At 44.2% G+C, this 24,569-nt stretch overlaps 1 protein-coding gene across 1 annotated transcript in view; it reads left to right on the forward strand.

Moving 5' to 3' along the window:
* Positions 1 to 18,474, forward strand: part of Stxbp3 (syntaxin binding protein 3) — a 41,266-nt gene extending 22,792 nt beyond the window's left edge. Inside the window, exons 9-19 of the mRNA XM_032897457.1 lie at positions 1,754 to 1,878; positions 5,804 to 5,899; positions 6,024 to 6,081; positions 7,490 to 7,555; positions 8,670 to 8,750; positions 10,200 to 10,338; positions 10,865 to 10,971; positions 11,741 to 11,833; positions 13,576 to 13,661; positions 16,371 to 16,522; positions 17,791 to 18,474. Of these exons, the coding sequence (XP_032753348.1) occupies positions 1,754 to 1,878; positions 5,804 to 5,899; positions 6,024 to 6,081; positions 7,490 to 7,555; positions 8,670 to 8,750; positions 10,200 to 10,338; positions 10,865 to 10,971; positions 11,741 to 11,833; positions 13,576 to 13,661; positions 16,371 to 16,522; positions 17,791 to 17,885 (1,098 nt within the window). The 3' untranslated portion in view covers positions 17,886 to 18,474. The remainder of the gene's footprint in view (positions 1 to 1,753; positions 1,879 to 5,803; positions 5,900 to 6,023; positions 6,082 to 7,489; positions 7,556 to 8,669; positions 8,751 to 10,199; positions 10,339 to 10,864; positions 10,972 to 11,740; positions 11,834 to 13,575; positions 13,662 to 16,370; positions 16,523 to 17,790) is intronic.
* The last annotated feature ends 6,095 nt before the right edge of the window (positions 18,475 to 24,569 follow it).

Consider the following 24,569-nt stretch of genomic DNA (forward strand, 5'->3'; position numbering starts at 1 on the left):
TACATATCTCTCCAGTCCTGCACAGTTTCAGTGGGAAAGGGCAAGATAGTCTCTCCCTCTTTTTCCTTTTGATTTTTCTCCTGGGAAAGCATTCAGCCTTCGGCTGCTTGACACTTTTCTTTTATCCAAGCACTTGGTAAAGGCTGGCCTCTATTTGAAGCCCTTCAAGCTAAGTGCTACCACCATGGTCTTTCGTATCCCCATGGACGTAGTCCTGCCCTTTTGTTTGTGTGTTTCTGCAGACTCTCAGTCATATATATTGTGTTACATGGTAATGCATTTAACCTTCACAACAGTCCTACAAGGGAGAGACTCTGCCATTTTGTGTAATTTTTACCAAGCAAATAATAATGTGTGAAGGGTTAAGAATCTTGGCCAAGGTCATACAGCAAGAAACCAACTGTGGCTGAACTTACCCGATTTGATTCCAAAATATTCTCTTTCTCGCTGTACCTTACTGTTTTAGCCTTTATTAAGAGAGTCAGTAATTAACTCAAATGTATTTTGAGAGTCTAACTGATGTAGCTTACCTCTGTCTGCTGTGTGTAAATGAATAGGAAATGTTGTCTGAGTTGTAGTTACCTCGTCTTTGATCAAGAAGCTAAAGAATTAGTTACTTTTAAGAGGGAAGTGTGGGGTTGGGGATTTAGCTCAGTGGTAGAGCTCTTGCCTAGCAAAAGAGGGAAGTGTGAACCAGAGTTGGAACCACAGACCTGCAATCTCAGTTACTTTGGAAGCTGAGGAGGGAAGATCAGGGACTGCCTGGGCACAAAGTGAGCTCAAGGCTAGCCTGTCTCAAAACCAAAAGTGGAAAGGGTCTTGGACATAGCTTAGTAGTACAGTATCTGCCCAGAGTGAAACCCAGCGTTTGATCCCCACTACCACCACCTCTTCATCCCCAAAAGAATTGTAAACGATTCAAACATTAGCAGTAGAATTCCCCAATAACGTTATTCACATGAGTTACTCACGGAGTGTTCTGTGTTGTTTTTGAATTAATGTTAACAGGGTTTTATTATAATTTATAATCTAGTCTTTGTTAATATGATCTCTACTCTTAAAATAGCATAATAGTTCAAAGTGCAAGCATTGAAATAGAGCTGGTTGGGTTTAAAAACTCCATTCTGCCAGTTAGCAGCTGTGTGTGACCTGGAGAATTACTTAGCCGTAAGCTTTAATGGCCTCTTTTGTCACATGGGTATGATAATAGCTGTCTCCAGGAGGGAGGGACTGTAAGAACTATGAGGCAGTGCCTCTCAAATAAATTGCTTTCTTGGCTAGCAAACGTCTAAGAACTCAAGTACTAGCTATTATCCATAATTTATATCATCCTTCCTATTTGGGGAACTGGATGTACAAGAAGATAACTTTGGCCAGGCATGCATCTGTAGGCCCAGCATGTGGGAGGGCTGAGGGTGGCTGGTGAGTCCACGGCCAGCCTGGGCTACATACATATAGTGAACACCCTATCCTAGAAAAACAAGAAAAGAAAGAATAAATGTCAATTCTTCAAAGAAAAATTGGGACTATTATATTGTATTTAGCCTCTTAACCTAATTATGAAAATGTTAGTTGTGTAGTCTTGTTTTTCCCTACTATGCCACTCATAGGCAGTTAACCATTTGTTTTGTTTTATTGTATGTTTTTGTTTTATTGTGTTTTTGTTGAGGGAAAGGATTACTTTCTAAGATTAAAAATGTGTTCACATAAACGTACTGAAATTTCTTAAGATAATTTTATCTTGTTATTCTAGGGTAAAACTCAGTCCCAGCTCTTAATAATTGACCGTGGCTTTGACCCTGTGTCCACTGTCCTGCATGAACTGACCTTTCAGGCAATGGCATATGATCTACTACCAATTGAGAAAGATACATACAAGCAAGTATAAACTGAAGGCTTATAGAGGGCGTGCCGACAGACCTGTCATGGCCGACAATGGGGCAGAATCTGGAGGACCTGGAACCTGCTTATCAGAGACCTTCCCTATCTCTCACTCCCATAACTGTAACCCTGACACAAGGTTCTTTGTGAGCTAACAGGCAGCTTGCCTCAGAGCTTTTAAGTGGACTGGCTTCCTTAGCTATCCTATGAGAGCAGTGCATTTAAACAAGTGGAATTCAGACATTTTACTTACCCTTAGAGTAAACCAAGCCCATTATTATATTTCATATATGTTATATTCAAAACAATTAGGCCGGGTTTATTCTAAATCATATACCCAAAAATTATACATGTAACCCTTAAATAGGGATATTACTTTTAAAGTGAGCGCAAATAACTGAAGTCAGCAACTTTTCTTAAGAAACTGCTTTACTTAGTGTTGCATGGTTTACACACACACACACACACACACACATACTCACAGACACACAGACACATACACACACACTCAGACACACACTCAGACACACACACACTCACACACTGACACAGACACACACACTCATACACACACAGACCGACACACACACTCTCACACACAGACAGACACACACACACACACACTCACACACACACACACACACACATTGTGCTTTTTGACGTCATGATCTCTAAGTCCAAATAGTGTTTTTCTGGCCAAGACTTGCTCGTTGAAGCCAGGCATAGCTCACACCTGCAGTTTCAGTGTTTGGGAGCCTTCGTGGAAGGATCAGGAGTTTGACGCTGGCCTGGGCTGCAGAGCAGGTTTTAAGGCAGGCAGGCAGACTCACTGCTCGACAGCTGTGGTGACAGTGAGCATTAGCTTTAGGGAATTCTGTCGATGTTAGTTTGTGGAGCTCGTCCAGCGACTCAGATCTGTCATTCCAGCTGTTTGGGAGGTTTAGGCAGGAGGATCATGTGTTCAAGGCCAGCCTGGGCCATTTGGTAAGATTCCCAACTTTGAAAAAAAATTAAATAAATGAATAAAAAGACTTGGTTGTATAGCACTTGCCTGGCATGTATGAGGCCCTACAATAAATCCATTGTACAGAAAAATAACCTAATTAGTTAGTTGATTAGTAGTAGTTTTATTAAACAGGTACTTTGGCATTTTTTCTTAATTTTTGTATTTTCTATTGTGTTTTTGCTTCCATCCCAGTTAAATCCTGCTCTCTTATTTATTTATTTATTTATTTATTTTGAGTTCTTTTGTATTGCTTATATGTTAGGAAATAAGCAGAGGCATTTTTCTATTATGAAAATTGTTTTTCTGCAGTTCATTTGGAGTTTTGAGAAGAGTTTTCCACACCCTTGTTACCTTTAGGTGTGCAGGACGCTCAGTGGGTTTAGAAAAGAATCTGATATCCGACAATGGAGAATTTTGCTCTAGACTGGATAGAAATTTTGGACAGTACTCAGCCTAGTAGTAAAGTGTGTTCTTCCCAGGTGTGCTGGCAAACAAAGGGAGATGGAATCGCTTAAGAGTAAGGGAGGGAGTTAGTGGGGTTTTAAAAAGACTTATTTATTTATTGTATATGAGTACACTGCAGCTGTCTTCAGGCACACCAGAACAGGACGTCAGATTCCATTACAGATGGTTGTGAGCCACCATATGTTGCTGGGTTTTGAACTCAGGACCTCTGGAAGAGCAGTCAGTGCTCTTAACCACTGAGCCATTTCTCCTGCCTGGGAGTTAATGTTTTAAAAGACAGTTTCACCTTCTTTCACTGAATGACAAAAAATTCAGAAAGAAGACTGATGTGGGAATATAAACTCCCTCTGCTCCATCAGTTTTTACATAGGAAATGATTTCTTATTAAAAATAGAAATATTGTGTTAGTGTGCTCTGTGTGTGCGTGCGTGTGTGCGCACACATGTCTCTCCATGTATGTGGAGTTCTGAGGACAGTCTTGTGGAATGAGTTCCCTCCTTTCCCATAGGATTCAGTAGTCAAACTCAGAAACTCAGGCTGTCAGCCTTCTGTTTTGAGAGCTTTAATCCCCTGAGCCAACCCAGAAATACCTTCTCTACCCCTCTTTTACTAAATCCAAAAGTCTGATTCACGTTCCTTCTTAATCCCTACTTCTTAGGGCTGGAATGTCCTAGTGTTTAGTTTGGTGCTTTCGTTTGCGTACTTTGAGAAGCACACTTAGTCTCGAGGTTTGTCTGTCCTTGTGTATTCTGAACCTCAACCTCATCAGGTCCCTAGAGAATGTCTCCATCTGAAACGCCTGGTGAGCATCTTAAACCTGTGTGTCTACACCTCAGTTGCTGGTACCTTCAAAGTACACAACCAGTGCTCCCCAGAGTAAATGCGACTCCCGTCTCATAGTTACCTAGGCTAAAATTTCAGCCATGGACAATCGAGTTCTGAAAACACTCAACTGAGTAGTAACTATTCATGGCCACATTTCAAAGACCCGCCAGTTTTTCACTGGCTCATGAGAGCAGCCTTAGCCTCGAGTACTTGACACTGCCCAGACTGACCTCCAACTCGGTCTTCTACAGACTTCTAACTGATCTCTGAGAGTCTGCTTCTGTCTCTGCCCCCCACCACCCTTTCAGTCTTTCCCCAGCCCAGGGGAGAAAGAAAGCTACCTCATTTCACTCAGAACCTTTAAAGGGTTTTCCATTTTCCTCAGAGAAAAAGGCAAAGTGGATGCAGCAGCCCCTAAGCCGAACATCACCTGTGTTCCCTCCCACCCCGGTTGTAGTTTAATTCTGTTGCCTGTTACTTACCTGTGTTCACACACTGTGGTGGGACTCACGTCCCTGCTAATCTCACTGTGTAGCCCTGGCTGGTGTGGATTTTATTATGTAGATCAGGCTGGCTTTGAACCATCTGCCTCTGCCTCCCAAGGGCTGGGAGTGTTGCCCCTGTGCTCCTGGTTTGCTTGTAAGCCACTTGAACAGCAAAGGTATTATGTAAGCACATATTGATATTCTGCATGACAAAGGACTTCCGTCCTTAGGGCAGCCTTGTAATTAAACACAGCCATTTTATCTTTGGGTATCTACATGTATTGTCCATAGTTCAGAACTAAGGAAACACTGTGGTCTTTAATATTGCCTCAGGAAATTAACATTCCCAAGAACAGCTGAGTCTTCCCTACCTCCAAAATGGAAGGAGGGTATATGCATTAAAAGAAAAGTAATTACATTAAGGAAGTCAGTCAAAAAGCCCAGTGTATGGGTTCAGTGAACCTCTTGCATTGCTGCGGACGCCAGCAGAACTTGTTAAAGCCGTCATAACATTTTTTAACAACAGTATTAGTTTTTCTCATTTCTTTCTGTTCTTTAAAGGGTGTGATTATAGGGTTGGGTAGGAGTAAAGCAGCAGATGGTGTGTGTTGTTTGTGAGTCAAACACTTTGAACAGCCTAGCTGGAGTGGCAGTCCTTGTCTTACAGATGTTTGATGGCTGAGCTCAGTTGTTAGCATGTCAGTCATCTCAGTGGATTACAGACACGGCCACTTGTGCATTCAGTGCTGCTGGCGGTGGTGGATTGGTCTCCACAGTCTTTGCTATTTGGGCGGGTGTGTGGTGTAATTCAGGCTGCCCTGAACACTGTAATCAAGATAGCCTTGACTCTGGTCCTTCTAACCTCTGCCGTCCTAGCGCCATTGTACCTAGCTACTTTTATTCTTAAAACTGACTGTAGGGTGCTGAAGTTTTGCTTTGCTAGGTGACATTCTGCCAAGACTATAAACCTAGCATTTGAGAGGAAAGCGGTGTTAACACTTCTGAGTTTTCTGCCCTGGGGTTAGAGCCTACGTAGCAGGCCGAGTCTGTACTTCAGTTTGTTTTTCAGAATTGAAGTTTGGAAAAATGTTTCTTCTGCTTTCTGAGGTAGAGAATCCACATGTTCTTCTGTTTTTCATAGATACAAAACAGATGGGAAAGAGAAGGAGGCAGTTCTTGAAGAAGATGATGACCTGTGGGTGCGGGTTCGGCACCGGCACATCGCGGTTGTTTTGGAGTATGTGAGCCTGTTCTAACTGTGTTCTGTAGTTTTTAGGAACTAAATTATACTAAAGTCTATTTTACACCTTACAATAGTTTTGTGAAGAACTAACTTAGACATTTTTCTGACAACCTGACAGGGAAATTCCAAAGCTTATGAAGGAAATTTCATCAACAAAGAAAGCTACAGAGGGGAAGGTAAGAGTCCTTCCAGGTGATGGAAAGGCACATTTTCATTTTTAGAGATAAAGCCCCTTGTACCTGCCCTCAGGTGAGTTTGCTACGTCCCTGAGGGTGACCCTGAGCAGGAGCCCCTGTCTCCACCTCTCCAGTACTGGACACAGGTCATTTTTATCCTCGTGTGTGTGTGTGTCGTGTGTGTGTGTGTGTGTGTGTGTGTGTGTGTGTGTGTGTGTGTGTGTGTGTGTGCCACACAGGAGCAGATAGAGCACAGCTTTGGGGAGTTGGTTTCTCTGTCATCTTTCCGTGGATCCTCAGTAAAGCTGTCAGACAAGTGCTTCAGCCATCTTGCAGGCCCTGCAAAGGTAAATTATAAACACAGTTGACAGTGAAAAAGATGAAAAAGATAGGGCTCTCACTGTGTTGCCCTGGCTGTCCTGTAGACAGGGCTGGCCATGAACCCACAGAGCTCCATCCTGAGTGCGTGAGTGAGTGCTGTGAGAAGACAGAAGTCCGTTCTCCCCTTCCATCTCTGGGTGGGTTCTGGGGATCGTGGCCAGCACTTTTATAGATGAGCCATCTGTGGCCCTGTGGTTTTAGTGTTAGATTAGTTTACTTGTACACAGTTTTAATGTCCCTCAGCCTTGTTCGGTTTAGTTTCTCTGGCCTCTTGAGTTGGACATTTAGAGTATTGATGTTGAACTTCTGTCCCACAGTTTCTGTTCTAGTTACTCCCTTGTTACCATTGCCAAGGCCCCGGGCTTAGAAGAGCGGTCTTTCTCTTTCTTTCATTTTTGGTGTTAGTTATTTGAGAAGTGAACCAGATGTCTGGAGTGTTTGCCTAAGTCTTTTTGCTTTGTCTGCCTCAGAGAATGCTACCATGCCCTCAGCACTGAGACTCTTCTGAAATCCCTGTTGGTGCTTGGCTCCCTAGCTTTTCTCTACCAGGCCTTGGAGTGCTGCCCCCAGAGTTGGGCAGAGTAGGGGTGTAAGGACAGCCACTGCTCATGCTTTTACCTACCTAGGCAAACCCCCTCTTCTCCCACCCACATCCCCCCCCTCCAGGGAAACGCCCCTGGGGACAGGAAGGCTGAGCCTGGCATCAGCTGCTCTCAAGGTCCCGCTTTGTCTGCCCACAGGGAAGAGTAACTCGACAGCAGCTGCTTTGCTGTGACAGTCAGAGCCCCTAGTTCTTTTACGACCCAGCACGTTTATTAAATTAGCTAAGTTTCTTTTCTTTCTTTTTTTTTTTTTCTTCTTTTTCGGACTGGGGACCAAACCCAGGGCCTTGCGCTTCTAGGCAAGTGCTCTACCACTGAGCTAAATCCCCCAACCCGCTAAGTTTCTTAAGACTTCAGAGTTCTGGGTTGAAAGCTGTAATGTGGACTAACTGAAGCATGGGTTTGTTACATTTGCTTGGTTCCAGACGTCACTCAGCGCGCTTACCCAGCTGATGAAAAAGATGCCGCACTTCCGGAAACAGATCTCGAAGGTAAGCACGGTCCTGTGTGCGTGCCCTGCCTTTGACTGTCTGTCTGTCCCTGACATAGTTGCTGATTGTCTCCCACCCTTTGCTGTAGATCTGAGAAACCTCCAAACCCACTGAAGCAGCCACTGACGTTTCCATCTTCATCATTTGTGTTTTTAAATGCTTTCAAAAATGTCTTGAACAGCTGAACAGAATAATTTTAGTATTTCTCAAACTTGTAGAAAAATAATCAGTGTTAGGTAAACTAGTGTATGTTTTGTCAACAGACATATTTCCTTAAATTAATAATTACACATTAGGTTTAAAATTGCTTGAGGTATAGAGCTGTCTAGATAAATTCACTCCCTTTCTTTCCATTCTTTTCCCTTCCTGTCTCCCTCCCTCTCCTTTTGTCCATCTGTCATTTATCCATCTGTCCATTCATCTTTGATAGGGGGAGGTGGATCTCATTCTAGTTCAGACTGAACGGGAACTCCCTCTACCCAAGGCTACTGTCACACTTGTGGCAGGTCCTCCTACCTCGTCCTTGGGGTTTCTGGGACTGTAGGTGTGACCATCGTGCCTAGCCCAGCCTTTTCTAGCAGTCACTGTCTTTTCACACTTTTATAACCTACTGCAGTCAAGAACCTATAATGTGAAGACACCTTTCACTGCCCCCTTTAGGATGTGACTCTTCTTTTCATTTACCCACGGCTTCATGAGTCTTCAGCCCCCACACAGGTTCAGCACTGTGCTCTGTCTGTCTGTGTTTGCTGTCTGTCTGTCTGTCTTGAGCTGTTTCTCTTTATTGAATGTTTCTTTCTTACACTGAAACCCATATTGTCTTAAAACGTTAACATTGGGGCTGGTGAGAAAGCTCAGCAGTTAAGGGCATTGTCTGCTCTTCCAGAAGATCCTGGTTCAGTTCCCAGTGCCCACATGGTGGCTCACAGTCACCTGTAACTTCAGGTCCACGGGATCTGAAGCCCTCTTCTGGCCTCTGGGCACTAGGAGCACACATAACTGGCACCCATGCATGGAAATTATGCACACATGCATATTTTTTAAAGTTTAATATTATCAATTATACAAAAAGTAATTAGAGAGTTGTCAGTAATCAGTGTCCTCTGGTTTTCAGCAAGTCGTCCATCTTAACCTAGCTGAAGACTGCATGAATAAGTTTAAGCTGAATATTGAGAAGCTCTGCAAAACTGAGCAGGTGTGTACAAAACTGAGCAGGTGTGTACAAAACTGAGCAGGTGTGTATAAAACTGAGCAGGTGTGTACAAACTGAGCAGGTGTGTACAAAACTGAGCAGGTGTGTACAAAACTGAGCAGGTGTGTACAAAACAGAGCAGGTGTGTACAAAGCTGAGCAGGTGTGTACAAAGCTGAGCAGGTGCGTACAAAGCTGAGCAGGTGCGTACAAAGCTGAGCAGGTGTGTACAAAGCTGAGCAGGTGTGTACAGAGCCAGAAATGCCCACGTCTGTAACAGATTTCCAGAGCGGCTTTGTAAGCTATCACATAAAAGGTTGGCTCAGTACAGCAGTTGAGTTCCACAAAATCATAGACTTTTATAGGGGACTCACCTAGGCAGTATTTGACGCCTGATGGCTGAGTTGCCTTAACAAACGCTGGAATGATAATCTTTACCGAGGGAAGGCGTATTTTGGCTCAGCTTTGCTTGGTTGGGTTTGGTGCTGGGGCACTCTTGACTGAGAATACTGGAGACTTGTAGTATTATAAACAATTGACTTCACTGCTTTTAGGCTTGTGCCATATCATAGCAGGGATGCCTGACAGAGCCCAGGACCTCACCTCATGGCAAGGACACCAAGAGGTAGATAGAAGCAAGGACAGCAGTTCCACTGTCCCCTTCAAAGGCACCACAAAGACCTCAAGTCCTCTCTCTAGGTCCTGCTCTTAGTTCCTCCACCTCTCAGAAACACCAAAGTCATCCCTGTCGTGGGCCCTGGGGTGATTCAGATCACCTGTGGCCCCCAACACTGATGGTGGTCCCCTCCCTGTGGTCTTGCAGTTTGAGCTGCACAATGCTGCATTAGTGGAGCTTATGTCAGGGCTTTCCAGGGGCACAGTGCAGTGCGCCGTCCCGCAGATCTCGGCACCCCACATTTCTGTTTTGAATTTTTTTTTAGTATTCCTAACCTGTTCAGAATATTACACTAACAGAAATTGAATGCAAGTTGCATGCAGTATTAACTATTATGATGGTCCTACTACAAAGTTAAAAAGGAGTGCAGCTAATTTTGGTAATAAATTTAACCCAACCCAATGTGTTCACACTTTTGTTTGAATATGTGGTTAATACTAAAACTGTTAATGAGATATTTTCCATTCTTTTATGAATATTCCAAAATCCATTGCTTTGCACCCAGAGTACATCCTGACTCAGATTGAGCACATCAGCAGTACCCACTCTGGTTTTTAGTGGCCACCACAGTGTGTAGCTCAGGTTTGCATGAATCCTCTCCCTCTGATTTGCTTTGTGACCTTTTGTATTTTGTGCAATGAGTAGTACGCATCTAACATTCTTGTCTCCTGTGAAATATCATCTGTTCCACCAAAATTTGACAGTTTAATAATAGATACTTTTAACAGAAAAGCAAATGTGGATTGTAGAGCACTGTCTGCATTTGACTGTCATTAGGACCTGGCACTTGGAACAGATGCAGAGGGCCAGCGGGTGAAGGACTCCATGCTGGTGCTCCTCCCAGTGCTGCTCAACAAAAACCACGACAACTGCGACAAAATACGGGCAGTCTTGCTCTACATCTTCGGCGTTAATGGTAATGGGGCGCCTGCTTGGCTCTAGGACGGTACTAAAGTCCTGACTCACTTTACGTGTAGTTGCTACCTGTAATTTACGTGTGTGGTAGGGATGTGTCACAGACTGACTGGAGGTGATTCTGTATTCAGATTATAGCACCACAGACACTGGCCAGGTCCCCACATGGTATCTTGATCTCGAAGTTTGGGTTACATTTTGAGTTTCCACTTTTTCTTCACCATGTGGGTTCCAGAGATTAAGCCCAGGCTGTTGGTGTTGGCAGCAAGTGCATTAGCCTCTGAGCCCTTTCCTACCCCTCACGTCATAGTTTAATAATGAGCTTCTTACTACTCAATGTAAGGGAGTTGTGGAGACCTCAAAAGTAAATGCCTAAGTAAGGTGGAGACAAAGGAAATTCCTTAGAAACTGAGAGAAGCCTGAGGGTTATAGCTTTCCCTTAAGCTTTAGTCCCTGTAGTAAGAACCCAGTCCTAGAAGTAATCACACAAGCAGGTGTCTGACTGCACTCCTGTCTCACTTCCTAAGGAACCACTGAAGAAAACCTGGACAGACTGATCCACAATGTAAAGATAGAAGATGACAGTGATATGATTCGGAACTGGAGTCACCTCGGTGTTCCCATTGTTCCCCCAGTAAGGGAGAGTGTCTGTCTGTCTGTCTGAGTCTGTGTGGGGGTACTTTCAAAGTCAGACATACTACCATTGCTCCACAAGGTCCTTGTGTGAACTGGTTTTGTATATGGGAATCTTGACTTCATCTTACAGAATTTGATTATTAAGTAAGCAATTAGGGTTTTTGGTTTTTTTTGTTTGTTTGTTTACATTTTCTGAGACGAGGTCTCTAGTGAGTGTGTGTATTCTGCTTCTATTGTAAGTTGCTCCTTATACTTGCCTCTTCAAGATCTATCTGTGCCAATGGTTGCATTTTATTTACATGAGGCCTTTATACAGCACTGCTGAGGTACAGCATACTGCAGGGACCAGCATGCACCAGCCTACTGTGGCCATGCACCAGCCTACTGTGCCCATGCACCAGCCTACTGTGCCCATGCACCAGCCTAGTGTGGCCATGCACCAGCCCACTGTGCCCATGCACCAGCCTAGTGTGGCCATGCACCAGCCTACTGTGCCCATGCACCAGCCCACTGTGGCCATGCACCAACCCACTGTGGCCATGCACCAGCCCACTGTGGCCATGCACCAGCCTAGTGTGCCCATGCACCAGCCTAGTGTGCCCATGCACCAGCCTAGTGTGCCCATGCACCAGCCCACTGTGGCCATGCACCAGTGGCTCATTTTCCTTTTTCCTTTTTAAAGTAGCTGGTTTTGGTGTAATTAAAGCTTTGTTAGAAAATATAATTATATTACTGAATGAAATTATTTGTTTCTTCAATTATGTTAGTCCCAACAAGCCAAACCACCAAGAAAAGATCGGTCTGCCGAAGAGACTTTTCAGCTTTCTCGATGGACACCTTTTATCAAAGATATCATGGAGGTAAAAGTCCCCACCTCGCTGCTACCCCACTGCCGCCTGTGGGTTATTCTTCCCACTCGGGTCATCTGCCACTGCAGCATGGCTCACAGGCAGGAGCTCTGGAGGGCTGGGAGGTTCACAGAGGACAGCCATCTGTATCTGGTAGGATTTTATAGGCAAAGAAGCTTCGTGAAGTCTTAAGGACCCCCAAAAATTCTCCACTATCTATAAATAAATAATAAAACTCTGCACACACATGCTTCATGAAAAGTCACTGGGTGAATATGCTGTTAGTGCTGCTTGCTCTTAAGAAAATAATATTAATTTGTAGGAATTATAAACTGAATTTTAAAATTGCCTTAGGAACTAAATGAAAAACATTCACTGTAGCTTTCCTCTGACTAATTATAGTTCTAATTTCTACTTTCCTTTATGTGCTAATGATTTTACTGTTTTTCTATTTTTCAAAATTGTCTGTCATGTGCAAATGCATGAACATATTTGAAAAGTCTCTAAAGAACTTAGACTTTGTCTTCTGTAATGTAGGTCACCTCCCACCCCCGCATAATTTTCAGAAGTAGTTTTTCTTTTCTTTTTAAGATTTATTTTATGTATATGGGTACACTGTAGCTGTCTTCAGACACACCACAAGAGGGCTTCAGCTCTTATTACAGATGGTTGTGAGTCACCATGTAGTGGCTGGGAGTTGAACTCAGGACCTCTGGAAGAGCAGTCAGTGCTCTTAACCACTGAGCCATCTCCCTTCCCAATCCCCCAAGCCAAATAGTTTTTCTTATAATTGTTAATGGCTTTTAAAATGAAAATCAACCTGTTTAAACTCTCTAACAAGGTTTGCATACTAAATCCAGAGACTGCACTTTGGATCTGTGGCCATCTCAGGCTTTTAGGATTTCTCCTAACAGTGAACCCCTCCTCTGGCAGTCATAGTAAAACCTTCCTGAGTTGCTTTTCCTTCTCGTGTCTGCTTTTGAGTGCCTTTGTGCTGTCATCTATAAAGCAAGTTGAGTGGCTAATAGAAAGTATAACCATAACCAATTATGAACATGACCTGTTGATTGACCAAATATGTATTACTGTTTAATAAAGCATTCATAGTCTGTCTATTCATCATAAGCATATGCAAAAAGTGTATCATAAAACACAGCGCTGAGAAAATAAACAGGAAAACATTCTGTGGTCATTGGACTGTCTTCAGTGTCTCAAGGTTAGCTGTGTGCATTCTGTTTTAGGGGAGCTGCTATGAAGGACAGTGGCCTGTGATGCCCTTGAGAAACCTGTAGCTTCCCTAGAGCTGAAAGGTCCTCATAGTATTGCAGAACCTTCCAGTAAAGAAAGGCAGATCTGAAATGCATGTTTACTATGCAAGTAAACTAGTATATTAATTTTTACATTTCTCTTTGTTATTTTAACTATGCGTGTCTATGTGGGTATGTGCACATGAGTGCAGGTGTCCATGGAAGACAGAGAGGCATTGAGCTCTGAAGCTGGAGTTCCAGGCCATTGTGAGCTCCATGAAGTGGGTGCTGGGAACTGAATTTCAATCCTCCAGAAGGACTGTGATGCCCTTAACCACTGAGCCATCTCTCTAGTCCTCATGTATTGATTTTGACTGCAGTTAGCATTCATAGGTGTAAAGAAGGGCTAGTCTTACTTAATATTTATGCCCCTTTAATGTTCATCAAGGCGTGTATGAAACAAATTCCCAAAATTTTCCTGACGGTGTTAATAATTTTCTTCCCTAGGATGCCATTGATAATAGATTGGATTCCAAAGAATGGCCATACTGTTCCCGGTGCCCAGCGGTGTGGAATGGCTCTGGAGCTGTAAGGTAAACCTGAAAACAGAGCCACTGAACCGAGTCTGCTCGGATGCTGTAGAACAGCAGATTAAATGTGCACGACACTCTCTCTGAGCAGGAGTTCTCTTTGAAACATACAGTGATGCAGAAGGTAGCCTTTCTTCAACCGTAATCTAACTCAGTAAATTCAGGAAAGCATACGTTACAATACAGAATCCTTTCATAAAAACACACATCACCTCCCCACACATCTTCTTCCTTCCATAGCATAGTTGCTTCCTTACCGCCCTCTGGCTTGTTCTGGTTTCTTCTTTTCTTTTCCTTCTCTTCTTTCTCTCCCTTCCTCTCTGTCTTTCTTTCTTTTTTGTGGAGGCAGGATCTCACTGTGTAATCTAGAGTGCTAAGTAATACATCCAACTTGATTTAATCCTTTTGATAATTTTTAGTATTTTAACTCCAGAGAGACAATATTCTCATGCATGTTCCTGCACTCAGAGCCCAGTTAACAGATGAAATATAATTGGAGCTTCCCGGGATCATGCTCTGAGTCTAGTCTCCCCTTTTAACTTTCGTGTTTGTCTTAGTTTACTCATTACCTGTATGTCCATACCTTTTTCTACTGGCCTATGTAAGGTATTGAATTGTTCCTGTGTGTGGATGCACACATGACAGAGCATGTACGGAGGTCAGAAGACAACTCACAGGGGACAGTTCCCTCCCTCCACCACTGGGGGCCATGGCCCATGTGGGGCTTTGTCCTGACACTGGCTGGCTTCCTTCAGCCTGACCGTGCTGTGTTCTCCCCTGTGTGCTCTTCCTGGCTTTGCTGTGTTGCCCGCATCTTCATCAGATAAGGGGCTTTCAGGTTTGTATTTTTGGGGTGTTTTCTTGTTTCTTGGTCCCCGTGCTCTAGAGTCACTGGAGTTCCACCTTCTCTGTGTTCTCAGTTGTCTTGTACCTGTTTATCTTAGTCCCTTTGGATTCACAGTGCTCTTGTGGCATCATCTGACAGGCAGCTGTGCAGCTGCTGGAGGTTCTTTGTGGTTTCCGCTTCTGCTTTTGTTTGTGTTTGTGGGGCTGACGTTGAAACCTGGGGCCCGGCAAGCACTGACTGCTCCTTCACCGTCAGCCCCCTGTCATGTCTGCTGCACTGACTGCTCCTTCACCATCAATCTCTACTTTTACAAAGCTAAGTTTCTACCGAAGTATCAGCCACACCGTTTCTTTATCTACAACCTTTTATTGAGAAGGACCCTTTAGCTAGCGGAGTAGAGCAGCTCTGAGTTACTTCCTTTGGCGAGTTTTCAAGCTTAGTCTCTTTCGCTTTTGTTTTTTGAGACAGTTTCTCTCTGTGGCTGTCTTAGAACTCACTCTGTAGACTAGGCTGGCTTCAAACTCAGAGATCTGCCTACCTCTGCCGCCCTAGTGCTGGATATGTGTGGGCTGGGGGAAGTATGTGCATGTGTGTGCAGGTCCACAGAACCCAGAAATGCCTCCGTCCCCTGGGACAGGAGTCACAGGCATGAACCACACCCTCTGCGACAGTGATGCTCTCTGAGTTAGCTCTCTGCCCTTTGTGGCGGCAGTTTATGAAGACGTAAACTGGGCTTTCTCTTGTGTGTATAGCCACTTTTGTCTTTTGAGTTTTTCAATTTTTCATCTTGGCTTAGTGGTTGTTTCTGTCTGTGTAGTCAGCCTTCAGCCAGTTGCCTGGGCAGACATTGTCAGACACCTCAGGCCTGTCCCTTCCACCCTCTGGTCACCCTGAGGATTAAGGGTTGCTCTGCAGGCTCCCTTTTTCCTTCCCATCCTTTCCCTACATGTCCCTGAGCCTCCCTGCATGGAAGGAGCTGGGCGGTTACCTAACAACGCCTGCACGGCAGAACCTTAGGGTTATTTGGGGCGGCAGCGACGGCATCCAGTCCTCACTTCCGGCCTTCCCTGATAACTTTCTGACAGAGGTGGTGGCCCATGGCAGGTGACCTTGCTCAGTTCAGACACTTTGCAGCCGTCATCCTGCTGTGGCATCCCAGCAGTGGCTGTCCCAGTGCCATGCTAGGCCCTAGTCAGTCAGACTCTGTCCTCCCGTCTTCAGATCTCATTCTTGCAAGGTTATGCCCCTGGTTTCCTAAACATTTCAAGAGCATTAAGTCATCATATAAAATAAAACAGGGGGCTTGAAGGGTGGCTCAGAGATTAAGAGCTGCAGCTGATCTCCCAGAGGACCCAGGTTTATCCCACACCCACACGGCAGTTCACAACCATCCGTAACCCCTGTCCACAGGACTCAATTCCCTTCTCTGGCCTCCACAGGTACCACACACACATGGTGCACACACTTACATGCAGGCAAAATGCCCATACACAAAATAAAAATTAAAAAATATTTTAAATATTAAAATAAAATGTTAACTTTATAGATAAAAATACTGAGCTTAGACGAAGTGGTTTTTATTATAGTTTTTGGAAATCCATGGTTCACCCCCCCCCCACGGTTTTATATATATATATTATCTCTTTTTTCCTACTGTCTCATTACAAATAAAACTCTACATGATTTATTCAAATTGAAATTTGAAAGGGAGATGTGCAGCCTTTGCCTAGTTAGCTGTAGGGAAATCGTACCGCGGTTAGGTAATTTCATTCAAATCAAGACAGTCGCTTCCAAAGGGAGTCTGAGGTACACGCAGCGTGGCTCTGGGTGTGTTCACAGCGTTTGCTCTGTGTTTTACTTTCTAGTGCTCGACAGAAACCCAGAACTAACTATTTAGAGCTGGACCGGAAAAATGGCTCGAGGCTGATTATTTTTGTAATTGGAGGAATTACATACTCTGAGATGCGTTGTGCTTATGAAGTTTCTCAGGCACATAAATCCTGTGAAGTTATTATTGGTAAGACTTTCATCTTTTTGTTTCTTAATGGTTAAGGCAAAATTATGTATGGGAAAATTTAAGACTGTATTATTACATACAGAAAAAAAATTAATTATAAAACATTCTTTGTAAAATTACTTGAAGATTTTTTTCCTGGTTCACATTTTAATAATTTTTTAAATTTTTCTCGGATATTTTATATATTTACATTTCAAATGTTATCCCTTTTCCCTCCTCTCCCATAACCTGCCCCCCTCTCCCCCTGCTTCTATGAGGATGCTCCCATTCCTACACACTCACCCCCACCTCCCCACCCTGGCATTACCCTACACTGGGGAAATGAGCCTTCATAGGACCAAGGGCTTTTCCTCCTACTGATGCTGGACAATGCCATCCTCTGCTACAAATGCAGATGGAGCTATGGGTCCCTCCATGTGTACTCTTTGGTTGGTGGTTTGGTCCCTGGGAGCTCTGGGGAATCAGATTGGTTGATATTGTTTGTCCTTCCTGTGGGGAATAGTTTTATTTTTCAATATTCCAGTTTTAGGGACTTGAGCTTGTTCCTTTAAAACTGCTATTCTGACTATTTGCTCTGATCATTAAAATGCTTTTGTGACATATAAAACATTTTTACTTCGGAAGCATTTGTTTTTGTGTATATGGATCTGACATTAGTGAGGCCTATGTGGAACTGAATTTAAAACACCAGTCTGGACCAGCAAAAGGGCTCAGTGGGTAAAAAAACGTTTGCTGAGCAAGTGTGACAGCCTTCACTACCAGAACCCTCAGTGGCAGGAGAAAGCCTCCTCCTGAAAGTCATCCTCTGGCCTCCGTGCTTGAGCCACGGCACTCGTGTGCCTGCAAGTGTGCATGCATGTGCACACACGCTAATAGTAAAGTAAGTTAGCATATTTTCCACTGAAGCCGCTGCAGGCAGGCAGCCTCCTAACCCAGGGGTTAACCTGCAGGATTGTGTGACAGGCTTCGAGTCACAGCACTGCTCAGAGGTCCTCTGTTTGCAGTGACAGCTGCTGCAGTCCTGTTATGAGGATGGCGAACATGTTTCTCTTTCTAGACACCAATATATAGTACAAATCAGACAAAACACTGTGACGGGCAGGACTTCTGAAGTTACTGAGCATGCTCAGTGGCAAGGGTTGGTGTGAATTTTGGAGAAATGCTGTTGGAAGCATTGTTCAAATGCACTAGACATTTGTGTATGAAAGCGACAAGATTGTAAGTCAGAAAATTATTTAATTCTAACCATTTACAATTTCTTCTACCAGGTTCCACACATATTTTAACACCCAGAAAGCTGCTGGATGACATAAAAATGCTAAATAAATCCAAGGATAAAGTTTCCTTTCTTAAGGATGAGTAGCTTTTTTATTGTGGTTTAGAGGTTTTGTTAACACGCACAGCTAAAGCAGATGCTGCTGCGGTCACTGAAGCGGTGTAGTGTGTGGAGGAACGCGGTCTTCAGGTGGACACCTTGAGGAAGCTTATGTTACTGGATTTGCCATTTCTAATAATTTAAGTACTGTTGCTGCTTTGTTCAAGACATGATGTTAACGGGCCTTGTAATCAGGAAGTTTTCACCTTGGAGCAGAACCTGTTCTGAGGTGTGGGTGTTTTCACAGCCAGCTGTATATGTGCTCACTAATTACTCACTGGATACTTATGCTGAAATACAGTGTGGGCGAAAACGACTTTGAATGAAGAGATCATAAACGTAAAAACTGTAAATGTATGTATGATAGAGTTATTATAATGCAGTTTCTTAAGACTGAAATTCATAATTTTTATGTATAAAATAATTTGTTATTAATATGATGACTTCACTATGTATATTACCTGCAAGATAATTCTAAAGAACACAGTTTTATATGTTTGAGATCGTGTCTGCTTAACTTAGAAACCAAAAATAATCATGAACATTCTAAGAGAAAATAAATATATTGTCAAATTTTTCTGAGTTTTTCTTTTTTTTTTTTTTGACTCTGAATTGGAACCACAAAGGAGAGAGAAGATGCTGTAATATTCTACTGTGTTGTCTGTGAGGTTGGGTGATACAGATAGGCCTACAGTTATGTTTGTTACAGAAGGGATCCTACTTAGGGATTTCACTGCTATGAACAGACCCCCTGACCAAGGCAACTCTTAAAAGGACATTTAACTGGGACTGGCTTACAGATTCAGAGGTTCAGTCCATTATCATCATGGCAGGAAACATGGCAGCATCCAGGCAGACATGGTGCAGGACGAGCTGAGAGTTCTTCATGTTGATCCTTGTGCAGTGGAAAAGACTACCATAGTAGGCCTAATTAGACCACGTATGAGACCTCAAAACCTTCCCCCTCAGTGACACACTTCCTCCAACAAGGCCACACCCACTGCAACAAGGCCACGCCTCCAAGAGCAATACTCCCTTTAGGCCAAGCATTCAAGCACATGAGTCTATGGGGGCCAAACCTATTCATATCACCACAGGAGTCTTTATTTCAGATCTCTGCCTGACCTCAGCATCCTAACTTTGAATGGATCCTGTTCAGACTTTTGTTTTTACAGGTAATGCTGCATTCTCTGTGAACATCTGCCAACTTACATAAATATTCCATAATGCAAATTGCTACCAGTGGCATAGCATATCCGTGCTTACACTGTTCGTGGATATTGTTACCATTATTGTTTCTTCCAGTGCTAGGGATTGAACACGGGGCCTCACCCATGTTCAGCAAGTGCTCTACCACTGAGCCACGTCCCAGCACTACTTCACAGTTCTATTAGTCAGGGTTCTCTAGGGTAACAGGACTTACAGACTAAGATAGATAGATAGATAGATAGATAGATAGATAGATAGATAGATAGATAGATGGATGGATGGATGGATGGATGGATGGATGGATGGATGGATGGATGGATGGATGGATGGATGGATGGATTAGAGAGAGACCAAAGGGATTTACTGGAATAACTTACAAGCCATTTGGTCCAGCTAATCCAGCAATGTTTGCCTGTGTTGTCCAACAATGAAGGCTCAACAGTACAGTAGTTGTCCAGTCCTTGAGGCTTTATGAAGATGATCCGATCTTCATAAAGATCGGATATATGCCAGAATCCTGAAGAAGTAGGCTCTCTTGCTTGTGAAGGAATTGACTTGCCAGGAAGGGCAAAAGCAAACAGGCAAAAACACAAGGTTTCCTTCTTCCATGATCTTTATATAGGCTTCCAGCAGAAGGTGGGGCCCAGATTAGAGGTGGGTCTTCCCAGGTCAGAAGATCTGGATTGAAAGTGTCTTCTCACCTCAAAGGTCCAGGTTAGAAGTGGATCTTCTGCTTCAAGTGACTTAATTAAGCACAAATCCCTCATTGTGTGCCCAGCCACTTCTGGGTTTTAGCAAACTCCAGATATAGTCAAGGTGATAACCTGAGTAGCCATCACAGTGGTTATGCAAACATAGCTCTTCTGTTCTGGGCTTCAGAATTGCACTCTACGACGGTCTTCTCCGAGACCGTCTTGACTTTTACAGTTACTTCAATCTGTCTGGAGTTGATGTTAATGTATGAATGTGTATGTCTAATCCTGTCTTCCAGCAGTTGGCACTGTTGTGCCTTGCCCTGGGAGTGAAGTTTTATAGACTCTGAAGCACAGGCCTGCCACTCATAGGCATTTATTTTGTCAAAATTTGGAAGGCAGGAAGGAAGGCGGAGCTCCTCTCCAGCTGCACTGGTGAAGCCAGTTGTAGCAGCTTCACCCGATGTGAATGCCGTTACCCACCTCCAGCCTGTAACAAAGCACTCACTCCCTGTCCTTTGCTCATAGATGGTGACAGTGACCTAGTTTCTATTTTCTGTTACTGCATGAATACATGTGTGTGTGCATGTGTGTGTGTGTTGTGTGTGTGTGTGTAAATACACATCCTAAATATAACCTGTGACAGTGATGTAGTTTCTATTTTCTGTTACTGCATGCATCTGTGTGTGTGTGTGTGTGTGTGTGTGTGTGTGTGTAAATACATAATCCTAAATATAACCTGTGACAGTGATATTTCTATTTTCTATACTTTCTCTTAAATCCCTTTCTGTTTAAAATAGAGGATGGGGCTGGACAGATGGCTTAGAGGTTAAGAGCATGTACTGCTCTGCCAGAGGACCTGGGTTCAATTCCCAGCACCCACATGGTGGCTGCCACATGCTTATGATAACTTATATACAAGGGTGCAGAGCACTCAAACGAAAGTTAGTCAAGAAATCTTTAAAGGAGTTTGTTCCATGGAAACTCCATGATGTGGCTTCCCTCTCATCAGGAAGCTGGCTGTTCTCAGCAGCCCCAACCTCAGGCAGGGACAAGCCCCTGGCCTCAGTGTCAAGGATACAGTCTTACATAACGAGCTGGCCTTTCTGGTTTGCTAATGGGGCAGAATTAAAAGAGGACAGCCCTGAGCTAGGAGACAGGAGAGCACAGGTTACAGATTGGACAAGTCAGAACTTGGTGGGTGCTCTCCCAGAACTTGTTCTTGAAGACTAAGGTCTCACTCTGTAGCCTTGATTTTCTTTAATGGCATTGCCCCATGCCTTTATTTCTTGAATTAGCTGAGTTTCGGTGAGTGGGCATTAATGACCAAAAAAAGAAAATGAGTTTGCAGGACCTGGGATTCCATGCTCTTATTTCAAGGAATCCATGATTTTTATTTATGTATTTATTTTTATTTTAATTATTTTGCCTGTGTGAGAGCCTGTGTACCATGTGAATGCAGTGCCTGTGGAGACCAGAGGAGGGCGTCAGATACCCTGGAACAGAAATAAACTATTGTGAGCTACCGTGTGGGTCTGGAAATCAAACCTGGGCCCTCTGGAAAAGCAGCCAGTGCTCTTAATTGCCAAGCCGTCTCCTCAGCATGTCCATGACTGCTTTTTAAAAATGTGCAAAATTGTGTAAGTGTGGATATACCTCTGTGTAGGAGATAGAGCCTAAGAGAAGAAAGGCTTGGTGACTTTGTCAGGGTCTCAAAGGCAGGACCCCAAACAGATTAGGAACTGGTGAGGGATATGAAAAAGGTTAAACTGAGCCAGAGAAGTGTACGATTAAAACATTTTTATTATAACTTTAATTTAATTTGTATGTGTATTTTGTGTGCATGCATGGTTGTGCACCACGTGCTTGCCCTGTGCCCACAGAGGCCAGCGAGAGAGTTGGCTCCTCTGGAACGGAGTTGTAGACTGAACTCCCTTGTGGGTGATAGAAATTGAACCCAGGCCCCCTGGAGGAGTGGTCTCAACTGCCGAGACCTCTCTCCAGCATAGCACAAAGCGCACAGCTTTACATTTTCAGCAATTATATTTTATTGGGGATAGGGGGACTAGTGTTGGCGAAGGTCAGAGCACCGCTTGTAGGAGTCAGTGTCTCTGCCATGTGGATTCCAGCTTGGGTTGTCAGGCTTGGCAAAGGTGCCCTTTCTTAGCCATTTCAGCAGCCCAGAAGTGTGCAGTTCTAAACTTGGGGATGGGGTAATGATACTTGTCAAGCATTGCCGAGTCATAGCTAATGCAGTTATGCTCTGAGGAGAGACAGCCCAGGTTACAGAGTCCTCGTCAGTCAGAGCCTGGCACTTCCCCAGGCTTTCTGAGGTCATTGCCCGTGTTACAGTCTCAACATAAAGTGCTCATAATGGGCCAAGTCTTAATACTCATCCCCTAGTTGCTGGTGCTGTGTTGGGGAGCTGGGAACCTTTAAGAAGTAGGGCCGACCTGACAGAAGGCGGCTACTGAGAGTGGTGAGCCTTTGAGGGTGATTCATGGCCTGAGGTCCTTGCCATGCTCTCTGCTTCCTGGGCCACCATGGTGAGATCAGGCTCTGCCACACTCCCCATCGTGAGCTGATCCACCATACCTACCCAGCTAGGATGCTCCGAAAGCCTCTGAAACCATGAGCTAAAATAAGCTTACCTCCCTCGAGCTGTTTCTATGACAACATAGGTATCTTATTTGTGTTATAAGTGTTTGATCATAACTGCAAAACATAACTAACACAAAACATTTCATCAGCATGGTTTTTTCAGTAAATTAAGTTTGATGGTCAAATTGGCTTTTGGTACAGCCGTGAATTGGGTAGCATTAAAAGCCTAGAGAAGTCAAGTGCAGCAAGTGAGCCTTACGGGCAGAAAGCAAGGGAGAAAAGTCAGCTGGCCTTTCAGTCCTGTCCCTGGTGTGGGGCAAAGCAGAGATCTCTTTAGCATGCTAAAGCAGGTTGGCTAGCCTTTGTCTGAGTGGTGACTGAATCGTCTGGTTTAAAAATTAAATAACAAGTGGCCAGTTTTACCCTTCAGTTGAGTATGTATCTCCTAGCATGAGTGGCCTCATTCTGGTTTGCTCTGTCGAAGCCCAGATAGGAACTTGGGAAAATAAATGACCCCCACCCTCACGTTGCTTTTTTCAACAAGTCTCGTTATAGACTTGCACCAGGCTGGCCTCAGACATGCACCAGTTCGCTCTACCTGCCTCTGCCTCCTGAGTGCTGGCGTGCCAGGTGTGCCCTGGTCACACCCACTTACTTCCCATCAAATCTGACAGTGCAGTTGATGCTCCCTGTCCTCTCTCAGGCTACCACCATGTGTCTTTGCTCTCTTCTTGCAATGCTGCAGACTGAACTAAGCCACAAATAGACTTATCTTCAGGCCAGCCTCTGCTTTATCTCTAGATAAATTCCCAAGTCCCAAAGCTAGAAATAGTTGCCCTGAGTTAGACAAATAGCAGTGGCCTTAGTCAGTATGAAAACCTCACGTGAGGTGTTCATGCCTTCTCAGAGCTGCCAATCCAAACTGGGGCTTGGGAAACTTCTAGTTGAGTGTTTGGGTGATGGAGTTGGGAGGCTGCAGTGGGTGCAAAGGTCAATGATCTGCTACTCTGTCATTATAAAGAAGGAGCTCAAGGGCCAGCAAGATGGTTCCCAGGGTAGAGACACTTGCCTTGAAAGCCTGATGATCTGAGTTCAATTCCCAGAACCCGTGTAATGGTAGAAGGAGAAAAGCAAATCCACAGAGAGGTCCTCAGACCTGTACATGTGTACCTCAGGGCCACAGTGCACCAGCACACCAGCCAATAACAACAATAAGACATTTAAAAGGCAACTCAAAAGCCTTTGTGGTATTCTAAGGGGAATGCTACAAATTTTCATAAGCCCTGTGATGGCTTTTCTTGGTTGTCAACTTGACTACTCTGGAATTAATTAAAACCCAAGCATCTAGGTACAATCATCAGGGATTTTTTTTTTTCATAATTAAATCATTCGAAGTGGGAAGGCCCACTTTTAATCTGGATCTTTTGACCTGGGACTATCCACCTTTAATCTGGGTTTCTGCTGGAAGTCTAGATAAGGCCGTTGAAGGAAGAGGCTAGCTCTCTCGGCCTGCACTCACTCGCCAGCGACTGCCCAGTCCTTCACTGGCATTAGTGCTGCGCCTTCAGGATTCTGGCAGACACTGAAGACCAGTCGAGATCACATCCAGCCTCGGGGACTGAACGGCTGCTAGATTCTTGGACCTTCAGTGTGCGTGTGCGTGCGTGTGTGTGTGTGTGTGTGTGTGTGTGTGTGTGTGTGTGTGTGTGTAGCATTGTGGCATGCCCAGGTCAGAGGACAACTTTCAAGAGTTGGTTCTCTCCTTCCACCACACAAGTCCCAGGGATCAAACTCAGGTTGTCGAACGTTTGGCAGCCAATAAATACCCGCTGAACCATCTCCCCAGCCTGAAATTTGGATTTTTATCTTTGCCCCAGGCCAATGAGAAGACAGCCCAGTACTCTCCTGGACTGATCCTGGACCGCAGTGACGCCTCCCAGGCAGGTGCGCAATCGCAGAGAGAAGCGGAGTATTTTACGTTACGTGTGTTACTAAGCAATTGGGTTCAGCGTGTTGTCTGCTGGACTCCAAGCATTTTTTTACCTGAAAACCCCTTGACTTTATTTGTGGTTTTATCAGGATCTGCAGCACCTCCCTCTGTAGCAGCCCACAAGATCTGTTTCCCATCTCACTGACCCAGATTCATGAAACTTCCCAGGCTAACAGATGA

Source organism: Rattus rattus, chromosome 3 (genome assembly GCF_011064425.1).
Source record: "Rattus rattus isolate New Zealand chromosome 3, Rrattus_CSIRO_v1, whole genome shotgun sequence".
NCBI classification, from domain to species: Eukaryota; Metazoa; Chordata; class Mammalia; order Rodentia; family Muridae; genus Rattus; species Rattus rattus.